The sequence below is a fragment of the Dendrobates tinctorius genome, unplaced genomic scaffold (assembly GCF_039654945.1).
Source record: "Dendrobates tinctorius isolate UK_male_01 unplaced genomic scaffold, ASM3965494v1 ptg000028l, whole genome shotgun sequence".
Lineage (NCBI taxonomy): Eukaryota > Metazoa > Chordata > Amphibia > Anura > Dendrobatidae > Dendrobates > Dendrobates tinctorius.
Genome location: NW_027361696.1, coordinates 79,405,666 through 79,418,970, shown reverse-complemented (window position 1 = coordinate 79,418,970; position 13,305 = coordinate 79,405,666). Strand labels below are relative to the sequence as shown.

General features: G+C 49.7%; 1 protein-coding gene across 15 annotated transcripts in view; it reads left to right on the top strand.

Moving 5' to 3' along the window:
* The window catches only part of CNOT3 (CCR4-NOT transcription complex subunit 3), a 93,823-nt gene that overhangs the window by 63,518 nt on the left and 17,000 nt on the right, over nt 1-13,305 (top strand). For all 15 annotated transcript variants that reach the window (XM_073571041.1, XM_073571042.1, XM_073571054.1 and 12 more), the window contains 3 exons: nt 7,422-7,496; nt 7,728-7,817; nt 9,021-9,149. In XM_073571041.1, coding sequence (XP_073427142.1) covers nt 7,422-7,496; nt 7,728-7,817; nt 9,021-9,149 — 294 coding nt within the window. The remainder of the gene's footprint in view (nt 1-7,421; nt 7,497-7,727; nt 7,818-9,020; nt 9,150-13,305) is intronic.

The following is a 13,305-nucleotide window of genomic DNA, read 5'->3' as shown; positions in this document are numbered from 1 at the left end:
GCAGCCTGCAGAATCCTTCTACCTAGGCTGGCGTCCGCCGAAGCGTAGGTGTGGACCCTGTAGAATTTCACAAAGGTGTGAACCGATGACCACGTTGCAGCCTTGCAAAGCTGCAGCGCGGAAGCTCTGTGGCGCACCGCCCAGGAGGCACCCACCGCCCGGGTAGAGTGCGCTCTGACCCCTGGAGGGGCCACTCGATGCTTGACCCGGTATGCCTCCAAAATTGCCGATCTGATCCAGCGCGCAATAATGGCCTTTGAGGCTGGGTGACCTTTCCTCGCCCCGTCAGGAATGATGAACAGAGAGTCTGACTTCCGCAAGGAAGTCGTCCGGGCTAGATAGACTCTCAATGCCCTGACTAGGTCCAGCTTGTTCAAGGACCGCTCCCGAGGGTGAGCTGGGCTCGGGCAGAAGGATGGCAGAACAATGTCCTCATTGAGGTGAAACGAAGATACCACCTTCGGAAGAAAAGAGGGCGGAGGCCGCAGAACTACCTTGTCCTGATGAAGGACCAAAAAAGGAGAGCGGCAAGAAAGTGCTGCCAATTCCGACACGCGCCGGATGGAGGTAATGGCCACCAGAAAGGCCACTTTCCAAGAAAGGAGGGAAAGGGAAACGTCCCTGAGAGGTTCAAAAGGAGGACCCTGCAGAACCTGAAGAACCAAATTAAGATCCCAAGGATCCACGGGCGCTCGGTACGGAGGAACCGTGTGAGCCACACCCTGGAGGAAGGTTTTGACCTGGGGCCGGGAGGCCAGCGTTTTCTGAAATAAAATGGACAGTGCCGAAACTTGACCCTTCAAGGAACTGAGAGCAAGCCCCGCCTCCAGCCCTGCCTGCAGAAACGCCAGAATAGAAGGGAGCGAAAAAACCAAGGGCGCGATGTCATTGGTCTCACACCAGGAGAAATAGGCTTTCCAAGTACGGTAATAGATCTTCGAAGAAGAAGGTTTTCTGGCGCGGATCATGGTATGAATCACCCGATCAGAGAATCCTGCCCGTCTCAAAACCTCGGTCTCAACAGCCACGCCGTTAAATTGAGCGACCGAGAATTGGGGTGGCAAATCGGGCCTTGAGACAACAGATCTGCCCTGTCGGGAAGCTTCCAGGGAGCGTCCGCGAGAAGGTTGACAATGTCCGCGAACCAAGACCTTCTGGGCCAATTCGGGGCGATGAGGATGACTGGAATCCCCTCTGCTTTGATTTTCTTCAACAACTTGGGAAGAAGAGGCAGAGGAGGGAGCAGGTAGGGGAGCTCGAACTGTGACCAAGGGACGGCCAGAGCGTCGGCGCCCACTGCCAGAGGGTCCCGAGACCTGGACACGAATTGTGGGACTTTCCTGTTGAGGCGAGATGCCATGAGGTCTACATCCGGAGTTCCCCACCGACGGCAGAGCAGATGAAACACCTCCGGATGTAGGGACCATTCCCCTGCCGCGAGACCCTCGCGGCTGAGGAAATCGGCGGCCCAGTTGTCCACGCCGGGAATGTGAACCGCGGAAATCATTGGAACAAAGGTCTCTGCCCATTGAAGAATTCTGGACACTTCCGCCAGAGCTGAGACACTCCGTGTCCCCCCTTGGCGGTTGATATACGCCACCGCTGTGGCATTGTCTGTCTGAATCCTGACAGGCAGGCCCTTGAGGCCCTTTCCCAGTGGACGAGAGCTAGATGGATCGCTCGTATCTCTAGGACATTGATCTGCAGAGCTGATTCCTGAGTCGACCATCGACCCTGAACAGTGTGATTGCGGAACACTGCACCCCAGCCGATGAGGCTGGCGTCCGTAGTGACAATCTGCCAGTGAACGGGAAGAAAAGACCGCCCCAAGAGAATGAGGGGAGACGTCAACCACCAGTTGAGAGACCGCTTGATCCGGCATGAAAGACGAACCGGACGATCCAGAGACAGAGCCGACCTGTTCCACCTGGACAAAATGGCCTGCTGGAGTGGCCTGGTGTGAAATTGGGCAAAGGGAACTGCCTCTATCGCCGCCACCATCTTCCCCAGGACCCTCATGGCTGTCCTGAGGGATGGAAATCGTGTGATCTGTAATGATTGCACGCCCTGCTGCAGGGAAAGGATCTTGTCTTGTGGGAGAAATACCCTTGACCGACGAGTGTCGAACAGAAGGCCCAGAAACACAAGGCGTTGAGTAGGGACCAGACAGGACTTTTTCCGGTTGACGATCCACCCAAAACTGGACAGGGTGTCTAGAACGATCGCCACACTTAGGCGGGCCTGTTGAAAGGAGGGAGCCTTGATCAGGATATCGTCGAGGTACGGAAAAAGAACGAGACCTCTGATCCTCAACAAGGCCATCAACGCCGCCATAATCTTCGTGAAGACTCTGGGAGCGGTGGCGAGCCCGAAAGGAAGCGCGACGAACTGGTAATGTTCGTGGTGAATCGCAAACCGCAGGAACTTCTGATGTCCGGGAAATATGGGCACATGCAGATAGGCATCTTGGATGTCTATGGAACCCATGAATTCCTGCTCCTCCATGGAAGCAATTACCGAGCGTACAGACTCCATCCGGAAGTGGCGAAGGCGAACTCTCTTGTTGAGTAACTTGAGATCCAAAATGGGCCGAACTGCCCCGTCCTTTTTCGGCACCACAAACAGGTTTGAATAAAACCCTGTGAAGCGTTCCGATTCGGGAACGGGCACAATCACCCCGGAACTGAGAAGAGAGGCGATGGCCGAACAGAACCCCGGGACCAAGGCCGGATCCCTCGGCGGACGGGATTGGAAGAAGCGATCCCGTGGAAGAGAAATGAACTCTATTTTGTATCCTGTTGATACAACCTCTCTGACCCAAGCGTCCTCTACTGAGGCGAGCCAGACGTCGCTGAAGAAAAGAAGTCGACCTCCCAATTGGAAGGGACCCCCGAGAGACCGATGGTAGTCATGTGGATGTAGACCGTCCAGATCTAGATCTGGGCGGTCTTCCCTGGGAAGAGTGGGACCGCCAGGACGGAGTGGGCCTGAAGGAAACCTTCTTTCTTTCCTGACGTGCCTGTGGCCTTTGCTGGTTGGAAGGGTTTTCCGCCGTATTGAAACGGCGGAAAGTCCGAAAGGAACGAAACTGACGCCTTGGAGGAGGTCTGCGAGGCTTGGAGGGGAGAAGAGAACTCGTACCTCCGGTAGCGTCCTTAATAATCTGATCCAATTGTGATCCGAAGAGACGCACTCCCTGAAAAGGTAGATTGGTCAGAGACTTTTTAGAGGACAAGTCTGCCTGCCAGGCCTTGAGCCAAATTGTACGTCGGATTGCCACGATGTTACTTGACGCCTGAACTGCGCAAGATGCGGCATCCAGGGAGGCAGAAAGCAGATAATCCCCCGCATGGGAAATCTGATTGGCGAGATCGGCCAAATGCTCTGGTCGTGCCTTATCCAGAATGCCCTGCCGAAGGTCGTCTGCCCAAGTGGATATGGCCTTTGCTGCCCAAGAAGAAGCAAAGACTGGACATACCGCTGACGATGCCGCTTCGAAGGCAGATTTTGCTAGAGATTCTATGATCCTATCATTAGAATCTTTTAGAGACGCCACACCTGACAGCGGAAGGACCGTATTATTAGAAAGTCTGGACACGGGAGGGTCCACCGAGGGAGAAGCGGCCCAGTTGTCCGTGAGCTCTTTAGCAAACGGGTACAGTACGCCGAGACGCTTTCCTCTTTGAAAGCGTCTGGTCGGATCTACTCTCTCCCTTGTAAAAATCTTTCCAAACTCAGAATGGAAGGGAAACACCCTGGATGGTGTTTCCGCCCGTCTGAACGAAACCTCCTGATCTGAGGATTTCGCAGGGGCGTCAGCGATGTCAAAGGTATGGTGAATCGCAGCAATGAGGTTTTGCACCGTAACCTTCATGTTCGCATCCTGGTCCGAATCCAGCTCTAAGACCCCTTCCGATTCCGAAAGCGCTTCGCCTGACTCGGGAGAGGAGGCCCGAGAGGGAGACTGCTGGGGACTATGGGGTGAGGTAGGACGAGGGGAGGACTCCGCCTGGAGGTCCTGCCTGGGCCTCTTGCGACTGCCGCTGGCTGGCTCAGATGGGACGTCCTGAGACGTGCTGGTCCCCGCCGAAGCTCCCAAGGGCAACTTGTCCAGAACGGCTACTAGGGACTGAGACACCTTGGTGAGGTCTGCCACTGACTGTGATAGAGAGGAGGCCCAACCCGGCATGGGGGGCTCACTCACCACTGGGGCTATGGATGGCTCCTGAGCGGCGTCGGGCTGGATTGGATTGCTACAGTCCAGGCAGAGGGGAGTGGACTGACCTGAGGGAAGTTTGCGATTGCAAGAAGAGCACGCAAAGTACTTGACTAAGGTGCCAGAGGAGGCAGGGGGACGAGCGCGGTCAGACTTAGAATTAGACATACTGACGGACAGTCACTGAAGCCTTGCCGGAAGGTTGGGGGACAGGAGGCAGAGGAGGGTGTCAGTCTGCAGTATGCAGAGCTACTCACGGTCCGGTGTCCTATCGCAGCTTCCAATAAATGGAGATGCACGGTTCGTCCGGCTTGCAGGGGCACGGCTGAGGGAACAGCGTCCGGCTGACAGGCTGTGAAAATGGCGGCAGCCAGAGAGGAGCCGAGCAGGAAGCGCGCGCTTTCCTGCAGATGCAGAGGAGGGAGGTAGGCGGGGCTAGGCGCCGATGATAAAAATGGTGCCGCCCGCTAAGATGGTAGGTGGGAGGGACGGCGCCGCCTCCGGGACGCTCAACCTGAGGGGAGAAGGCCGTGGGCGGGCTTAGAGCGGGCGGGAGGGAAGCCCGCCCGAGGATGGAGGCGGGGGGCGTGGCCGCGACGCCGGACAAGGCCCCAGATGAAGCCGGGGCCTGGATTAGAAGAGGCGGCCGCCTGTCAGCACAGGGCGGCGCGGAGGCGTCGCAGAACCGCCGCGGTGGCCGCTACTGAGGACAGCTAGGGCCCGGCAGAGGGGGGGGAAAGAGCTGTCCGATAACCAGCCAGGGCCCAAATAGCTGCAGCGGCCGCCTGGAGACGACGCGGAGGCGTCGCAGCACTGTCACAGCGACCGCTGCCGAAAAATCCATGGAATGGCCTGGCGTGGAATCCGCAGGGGAGAATGGGACTCAGGTCTCATACTTACCCTCCTGATCCGTTTCATCCAGCGTACTGTTTCAAGGAGAGTATCCTGCGCCTCAACCGACCGACCGGCTCTGGTAGGCGAGTGGGTGGGAGACGGGGAGCGAGGACCATCTGGAACGCCACATCCATGTTAGGGGTCTTGGTCCTGCTGTAGACTTATGAGGATACGGGGTGGCAGTACACGCCGTACTCATAGTCTCTTTGTGGGACTACAGATGTGACTATTCACACTGTATCCCTCCGGAAAAACCTGAAAAGAAACGACGCACATCGAGGTAGATATGGGTCTAATCAAAGACCCGTGTCCACCTCCTACTGACACTAAGCTAAACTGGGGAACTTCCTGCCGGTCGGTGGGGTGTATACGGCGGAGGAGGGGCTAACCTTTTTTTGTGCATAGTGTCAGCCTCCTAGTGGCAGCAGCATACACCCATGGTCTCTGTGTCCCCCAATAAGGCGAACGAGAAAAAGCTATTTTGCTCCCTGCAAAGTGGATTGGGGACACATATACTAGTATGCTGTAAGAGGGTTTAAAGGTGTTAGCCATACTTTATATGGGGAAATCCTGGTGACCTGTTCCCTTTATTGTGACTGTAATTAGGGTGCTGTTTAACAGAAAAGCACTGAACTAAATCACGTAACTGCAAGTGGAAATAGTTTTCTTACCGGAGTTTCATTTTTACCCATTTCCACAGTATATATACTCCCCTGGTATTTGGTCGTACATAGCAGTTGAGGCCCCACCGCATCACCAATGGCAGAGCCGCTCTGACTGACTTCTGTGTTAACGACCAGGAATGGGAGATCTCCTGATCATTTTGCAGTAACTGTTATATAATAAACACTTTCCAGTCCCACCATAAAAAATATAGGCCACAGATGCTTGTCAGTCGTGGCACAATGACGTGTGTATGCCAGCATCCTGGCAATATTAAGATGAAACATCTCCATTTGAAACTTAAAAAAAAAAAAAATATATAGCTGGATACATATTAAAAGTAACATAATAAAAATACATTGAACCACATTGACACAAATTAGTCTTTGGGCCCCTACAGTAAAAATGATCTATCAGACAGTCATAAGCTTATTAATGGATTCTTAGTTAACTCATTCTGCAGCCAGTAATAAACAGTACAACACAGAGGTGATAGAAGCAAAACCGTGCAACATTTTTAATTAAAAACAATTGCAAAAAGTATTTATTGAAGGAAAAAAATAGGTTCCCAAAAGTGAACAAACCATTAAAGTGCACCTGCCACCTGTTTGGGCCACTATAAGATGCAGCCACCACCTTTCAGGGCTTATCTACCGCATTCTATAATACTGTAGATAAGCCCCTGGTCCGACCTGAAAGATAAGAAAAATAAGTTTTATTATACTCACCCGTGGGGGGTGGGGGGGCGCACCTATGGGTGTCATAGGTCAGGGTCCGGCGCCTCCCATCTTCTTGTGATGCCGCCCTCCTGTTGCTTCATCGCTCTCTGGCATCACGCTCCTACGCAGGCGTACTTATCTGCCCTGTTGAGGACAGAGCAAAGTACTGCAGTGCGCAGGCGCTGGGCCTCTCTGACTTTTCTAGGCGCCTGCGCAGATGCAGTATTTTGCGCTGCCCTCAACAGGGCAGAGAAGTACGCCTGTGCAGCAGCGCAATGCCAGGGGAGCGATGGACGCAAGGAGGAGGGCGGTGAGTATAATGAAATTAATTTATTTCTCTTATCTTTCAGGTCGGACCGGGGGCCTATCTACAGCATTATAGAATGCTGTAGATAAGCCCTGAAAGGCAGCGGCAGCATTTTATAGCGGCCAAAACATGTAATCTCTTAGCTAAAATCGACCCTCCACCTCTTGTATTAAATGAGATAATACATTTCTAATGTACAGACTATACCTAATGCACTCTGTCATGCTGCCATTGTCTCCGAATTGATATCCTGTCTTCATCTCCAAACTGGACATGGCAGATTCATGGTGGGCGGGGGTGAGCCTCAACATTCTACCGGTCTGGGATGGACCAGTGCCGATGACAACTGTGCTGTGTCTGCCTCGCAGCAGGGGAGTCACAGTTCAGACTTTTCCCATACCGACGCCACCGTGGAAAAAGGTGGAATAAATTTTGCTAGTAGAAATTTGGCAATAATGCATCAGTCACCCAGGCCTCGAGTCATTCAACAGTTTTTGCCAGCATTCAGGGGTAAAACGACTTAAAATGTCACATGAGTTTTGTGCAGCTCCTAGTAATTTTTACGCCAGGTTTGTCAACTCTTTGGAAATTGAATTTTAATTTTGTACCCTTTTTCCTGTAGTTACACAATGCTGCAAATGCCAATCAGAAAGAAAAGTATGAAGCCGACTTGAAGAAAGAGATTAAGAAGCTACAGGTTGGTTTTAGTCGACTGAGCAGACTGCAGATTTTGGAGTGAGCTGCACATGTTTCCTGTTCAGCAGTAGAGATGTACCATGTGTTGTGTTAATGACCATCAAATGTTTTGTTTTTGTAATTCCAGTTGAAAGCTGTGAGGTTCCCTGTATTGGTCAGATGGCTGCTTACATACTGTAAATTTCCTTTCCAAAATATGAAACTGTGCTTATGTTTCAATCCTTTATTGCAGAGATTGCGAGACCAAATAAAGACCTGGGTGGCGTCCAACGAGATCAAAGACAAGAGGCAGCTTATTGAAAATCGAAAATTAATAGAAACGGTAAAAAAAAATGCCGTGATGTGACTCAAGCTGTGTACATATCCGATGCCTTGTGTCATACATTACTCTTGATGTATTTTAACATATGTTGCACCATAGTGAAATGTAGGGGGTCTGCTGACATGGCAGAATGAGGCTGTCGTAGATTCGTTATGCGTTGTGACCCAGCACGCTCTGTGAAACACACGATCTGCCAGCAGGTCACAAACTGCAGGAGACTAACGTGAGCAGCGGCGATAGAAGGGAAGGACAGTGGCATGTAAGGTTTGAAGCACCACTCCAGAGGTAAAATAGAACGAAAAACACTAGAGTGGCGCTCAAAGCTTTGCTGCAAATAAATATTCACATGGGCCCCCATTCATCAAGGAGTTTTACCCTTTAAAAATTCACAAAATTATTTGACAACTTGAACGTCCACAAAAACGTTACAACTTTTGGCTTTTTTTTTTTTTCACACAGCCACTTCTATCAAATCAAACGGAATAGGTGGGCGGCATGGTGGCTCAGTGGTTAGCATTACAGCCTTGCAGCGCTGGGGTCCTGGGTTCCAATCCCACCAAGGACAACATCTGCAAGGAGTTTGTATGTTCTCCCTGTGTTTGCGTGGGTTTCCTCCGGGTACTCCGGTTTCCTCCCACATTCTAAAAGACATACTGATAGGGAATTTAGATTGTGAGCCCCATCGGGGACAGTGATGATAATGTGTGCAAACTGTAAAGCGCTGCGGAATATGTTGGCGCTATATAAAAATAAAAAAAAATAAAAGATTAATAGGTTAGGGCATAGCGAAGCCCCCTTGTCAAATGTATCATAATTTGCACTTTAAAAGTGGCGCTAATTACAACAGAAATTGTATTGACTGCTTCTGATTGGAGTAACATTTATGAGAGAAGCGCCTCAGTTGTATTATGCGCCAAATTCATTTAAGGGCATGCATGTCGGTCCGCCGCCCCATGTCGGTCCAGTTTTTCATTGTAATCTTAGCGCTTTTCAAAAGGTGTTCTATTTCCATAAAATAACAATACTGAAGCACAATGTAGAGTGTAGAGTTCTAAGATGGGGTGCATCAGAGCTATTCCTTTATGAGTAATACACATATTGGGTTGTCAGTGTTTTTTTTTCTGATACAGTAAAACCTGAAAGGCTCTGAAATTCCTCATTACTTTGTTACGTGGCTGATATGGGCGCTCTTCTTATTTATAGCAAATGGAGAGGTTCAAAGTGGTAGAACGGGAAACAAAGACGAAGGCATACTCTAAAGAAGGTCTTGGCCTTGCACAGAAGGTTGACCCAGCTCAGAAGGAGAAAGAGGAGGTTGGACAATGGTTAACGGTAAGATTCTGCAGGGTGATGGACCAACTATGGCGCCACCCAAAGCTTCTGTATATAGAGTTGTCGTACAGCGCCATATTCCAAATGGGTCCGATGCGCCGTGGCTTGGTTGCCATCATAAAGAAAAAAAAATCATTAGGGCAATATGGCCCAATAAATTTGCATGAACTTGAACCCCTTTCCTTGTGAATAGTTCAAGCAAATCATATTATTGCGAGATGATACATTTTGCAATCTTTCAAACAGTTCATACTTTAATGTATCCTGGATTCAACCAGCAATCTAAAACTTGTTTTCTTGGTTCTTTAACCCTTTTCCAACATTGGGCATAATAGTACGCCCATGTCGGACTCCCTCCTTTTGATGTGAGCTCTGGCGGCGAGCCCACATCTTTCCCAGCACATGTCAGCTGTTTTGAACAGCTGACATGTGCCTAGAACACCCGCGGGTGGAATCGCGATCCACTCACACTATTAACCTGATAAATGCCGCTGTCAAAAACGCTGATAGCGGCATTTAACGTTCTCTTCCGGCAATCGTGCCGGAAATCCGTTATGTATACGGATCCGCTGCAGCCGGCAAGAGGGTGAAATTTAAAGCAACCGCGGCCTGGAAGGAGAGCGAGAGCTATTCAGGGTTAAAATCCCTGCCAGAGCTAATCTGCCGGGCATGCGCAATACAAAATAGCGGACCGTCGCTCTGAAAAGAGTCCGTCTCCTCCGCCTGGGAGCAGCTAAAATTCTGACGGATCCGTCAAAAAAACAGGTGAGACGGACGACCGTCAGTCAAAATCCGCCGCTAATGTAAGTCTATGGGGGGAAAAATCGGATCCGCCAAAAAAGGGGCGGATCCGTTTTTTTCTAAAAGTGGCGGATTTTGACTGACGTCAAAAAACAGAAATGTGAAACAGGCCTAAGTGAGTAATTCTGCTACATAGAGGCGATCTGCTCATCGCCGGTATGTAATTGAGACGATCCTGTTATGGCAGCTTAAAGTCTCCTATGAAGACTATTGAAGCATGCCAAAAGTAAAAAAAAAAAAAAAATCAAACACATATTTGGTATCGCCACATTCAGAATCGCCCGATCTATTAATAAAAAATGGATTAACCTGATTGCTAAACGGTGTAGCGAGGAAAAAAAGTCAAAACGTCAGAATTACGTTTTTTTGGTCTCCACAACATTGAATAAAAATGCAATAACTGGCGGTCAAAAGATCACATCTGCACCAAAATGGTATCCTTAAAAACGTCAACTCTGCACGCAAAAAAAAAAGCCCTCACCCAACCCGAGATCACGAAAAATGAAGACGCTACAGGCATCGGAAAATGTCGTTTTTTTTCTTGTTTGTTTTTTAAACAAAGTTTGGATTTTTTTTCTTCACCACTTAAATGAAATAGAACCTAGGCATGTTTGGTGTCTATGAACTCGTAATTACCTGAAGAATCATAATGGCAGATCGGTTTTAGCATTTAGTGAACCTAGTAAAAAAGCCAAACAAACAACTGTGGGATTGCACTTTTTTTTTGCAATTTCACCGCACTTGGAATTTTCTTCCCGTTTTCCAGTACATGATATGTTAAAACCAATGGTGTCGTTCAAAAGTACAACTCATCCCACAAAAAATAAGCCCTCACAATGCCATTTGTACCGAAAAATAAAAAGTTATGGCTCTGAGAAGAAAGTTAGCAAAAAAAAACGAAGACGCAAAACCGAAAATGCCTCCGATCGTGAACGAGTGAAAAGAAGAGACTGGTAAAATGTTTATGCAAGTGTGAATTTTTGACATGATTTTTTTTTCATTACCACTATTCCTGATATTGATCATATGCATTGCTCCAAGATTCTATCCCAATATGTAGTAGGTGTAATAATAATATTAGCAAATACCTCCAGTTAAAAATGTAGGGTAGTTCTTCTGAATAGCTATGTCGTTTACCCCATGTGCCCCTAGGGCATTGGAGTAGCTTAGGTATCCATGGTTATGACCAATAGCAACTGTCGGTATGAGTGGTCAGGACCATGGATACCTAAGCTACTGCAATGCCCTGAACATGGGGTAAGCGACGTAGTGAATCAGAAGGACTACACTACATTTCTAATTAGAGATATTTGCTAATATTATTATTATTACACCTACTACATATTGGGATAGGATCCTGGAGATGGGAGTACCCCTTTAATGAGAATTATTTTCTCATCCTACTGTTTGCTATTTGGGCAGGGTTAGGGGTTTTCAGATGTCTTCAGTTGATGAGTTAATTGCGGCCTTTTTAAAAAGTAATTACATTTTTACACAAATATACTCCAGTCCCCTTTTTGGAGTGATTTTACTGTACACCTGAAATTTTTTTTTCTCTATCGCTTCATTGGGGGACACAGAAACCATGGGTGTATGCTGCTGCCACTAGGAGGCTGACACTATGCAGAAAAAAGTTAGCTCCTCCGCAGTGTACACCCCACCGACAGGAAGTAGGATGTTCAGTTTAGCTTAGTGTCAGTAGGAGGTGGACACGGGTCTTTCACTAGACCCTTATCTACCTAATGTGCGTCATTTCTTTTCAGGTTTACGGAGGGATACAGTGTGAATGGTCACTACTGTACTCCCTCACAGAGACTATGAGTACGGCGTGTACTGCCACCCTGTATCCTCATATGTCTGGACGGCAGGACCCCAAAATTCCTAACACAGACTCGTGTTTAGGGGATCCGCAAGAGAAAGAATACCTGGTCCTGCCTACGTCTCCTACCCACTCGCCCACCAGAGCCTGTCGGTCAAGGAGACACGGACGTCCTGCAACATGGATTCCAGACGTCCGATTTTCGTGATTGAGGAGGTACTTTCCCTCTTTCCCCCCAGGTGCTGAAGAGGAGAAGAAAACAGGAAAGGTAAAAGAAGAAAGAGAGGGAAAAAAAAAAAAACCCTTTATTCAAAGAGAGGGTGGTTTGGGCGGCTAGCGCAGTTCATACCTTCCGGCTGGTTCCTGGGGCCTTTGCACTGCCTTGCAGATCCTTTGCGGAAGAGAGGGGTTTTGGCACACAGAGGCTTCCTATTCTTTGTGCCCCCTTGCAGCCTGTCTAAGCGGCGTCATGGCGCTTTGTTTGCGCCACTTTTAGCACCCTGGCACCACTGTGGGGACCCGTTTGGCGCTATTTTATGACCCTCGCGGGCCCGCCTCCCGCGCCGCTGGATGTAATCTAGGTCCCGGCTTCATCTTGGGCCTAGTTACAGCGCTGACTCCGCCCCCCTTCCTCTCGGCTCTGGGCGGGCTTTTTTCCCGCCTGTGTCTCCTCTTCCTGTGTGGCGTCAGGCTCCACCCACTACCCTCAGCCTCCTCTGTGGGCTGGAGCCGCCGCCATATTGCTCCTCCGGGCCCCGCGTTTAGCTGAGAGCGGGCTTCCCGGTGTTCTGGCCATCCTCACAGTGCGCACGTTCTGCCCTGCGTCTTCTAACAGACACCATTTTCCGGCTGGGGTACAGAGGAGCCACATCCATCTATGGGACCTGCCTGTCTCTCTCTACAGCCATGATGTCTCCTACAGGACATCTGCCGTAAGTAGCTGCACTGCAGACTGACTCCCTCCTCGGCTCTCCTGTCCCCTAACCTTCTGGCAGCGCTTAGAGGGATTGTGCTCATGTGTAATTCCTCTTCCTCCACTGTGGTCCTCTCCCATCGTCCAGGAGCCCCCAGTTGACCCAGTCGTACAGTCTCTGGAGCCGTACAGTCACTGACGTAATAGTACTCTAGAGTCGTGTATTTTACTGGCGTAATTGTAATCTTCTGCCGCGCAGTCTCTAGTGCATCAGTATGTCTGGCGGAGAATTGATTTTTCACACGATTGTTGTGTTTTCGGCCATTACAGATAGGTGCCTTGATTTTCAGCAGAGCAGGTCTCAACCTTTGCTTCACATAAAGATGTTGGGGTCCTGGCATAGCAACTGCTCCCATATCTACTGCTCACAGACTCTCGCCCTTCATTTTTCTGCAGTCCCCTCCGGACGCTGGATTAATACTGTTATAAGCAGAATGAGGAGCTGCTTCTATCTCTTCACGTCTCCAAGGTTGGGCCGGATTTCTAGCTAGATAGAAGTCCGTGTTACTTGGCAATTGTCTGCTGTGGCTCAGCGGATAAAGAACCTGACCACAACTCGCTGG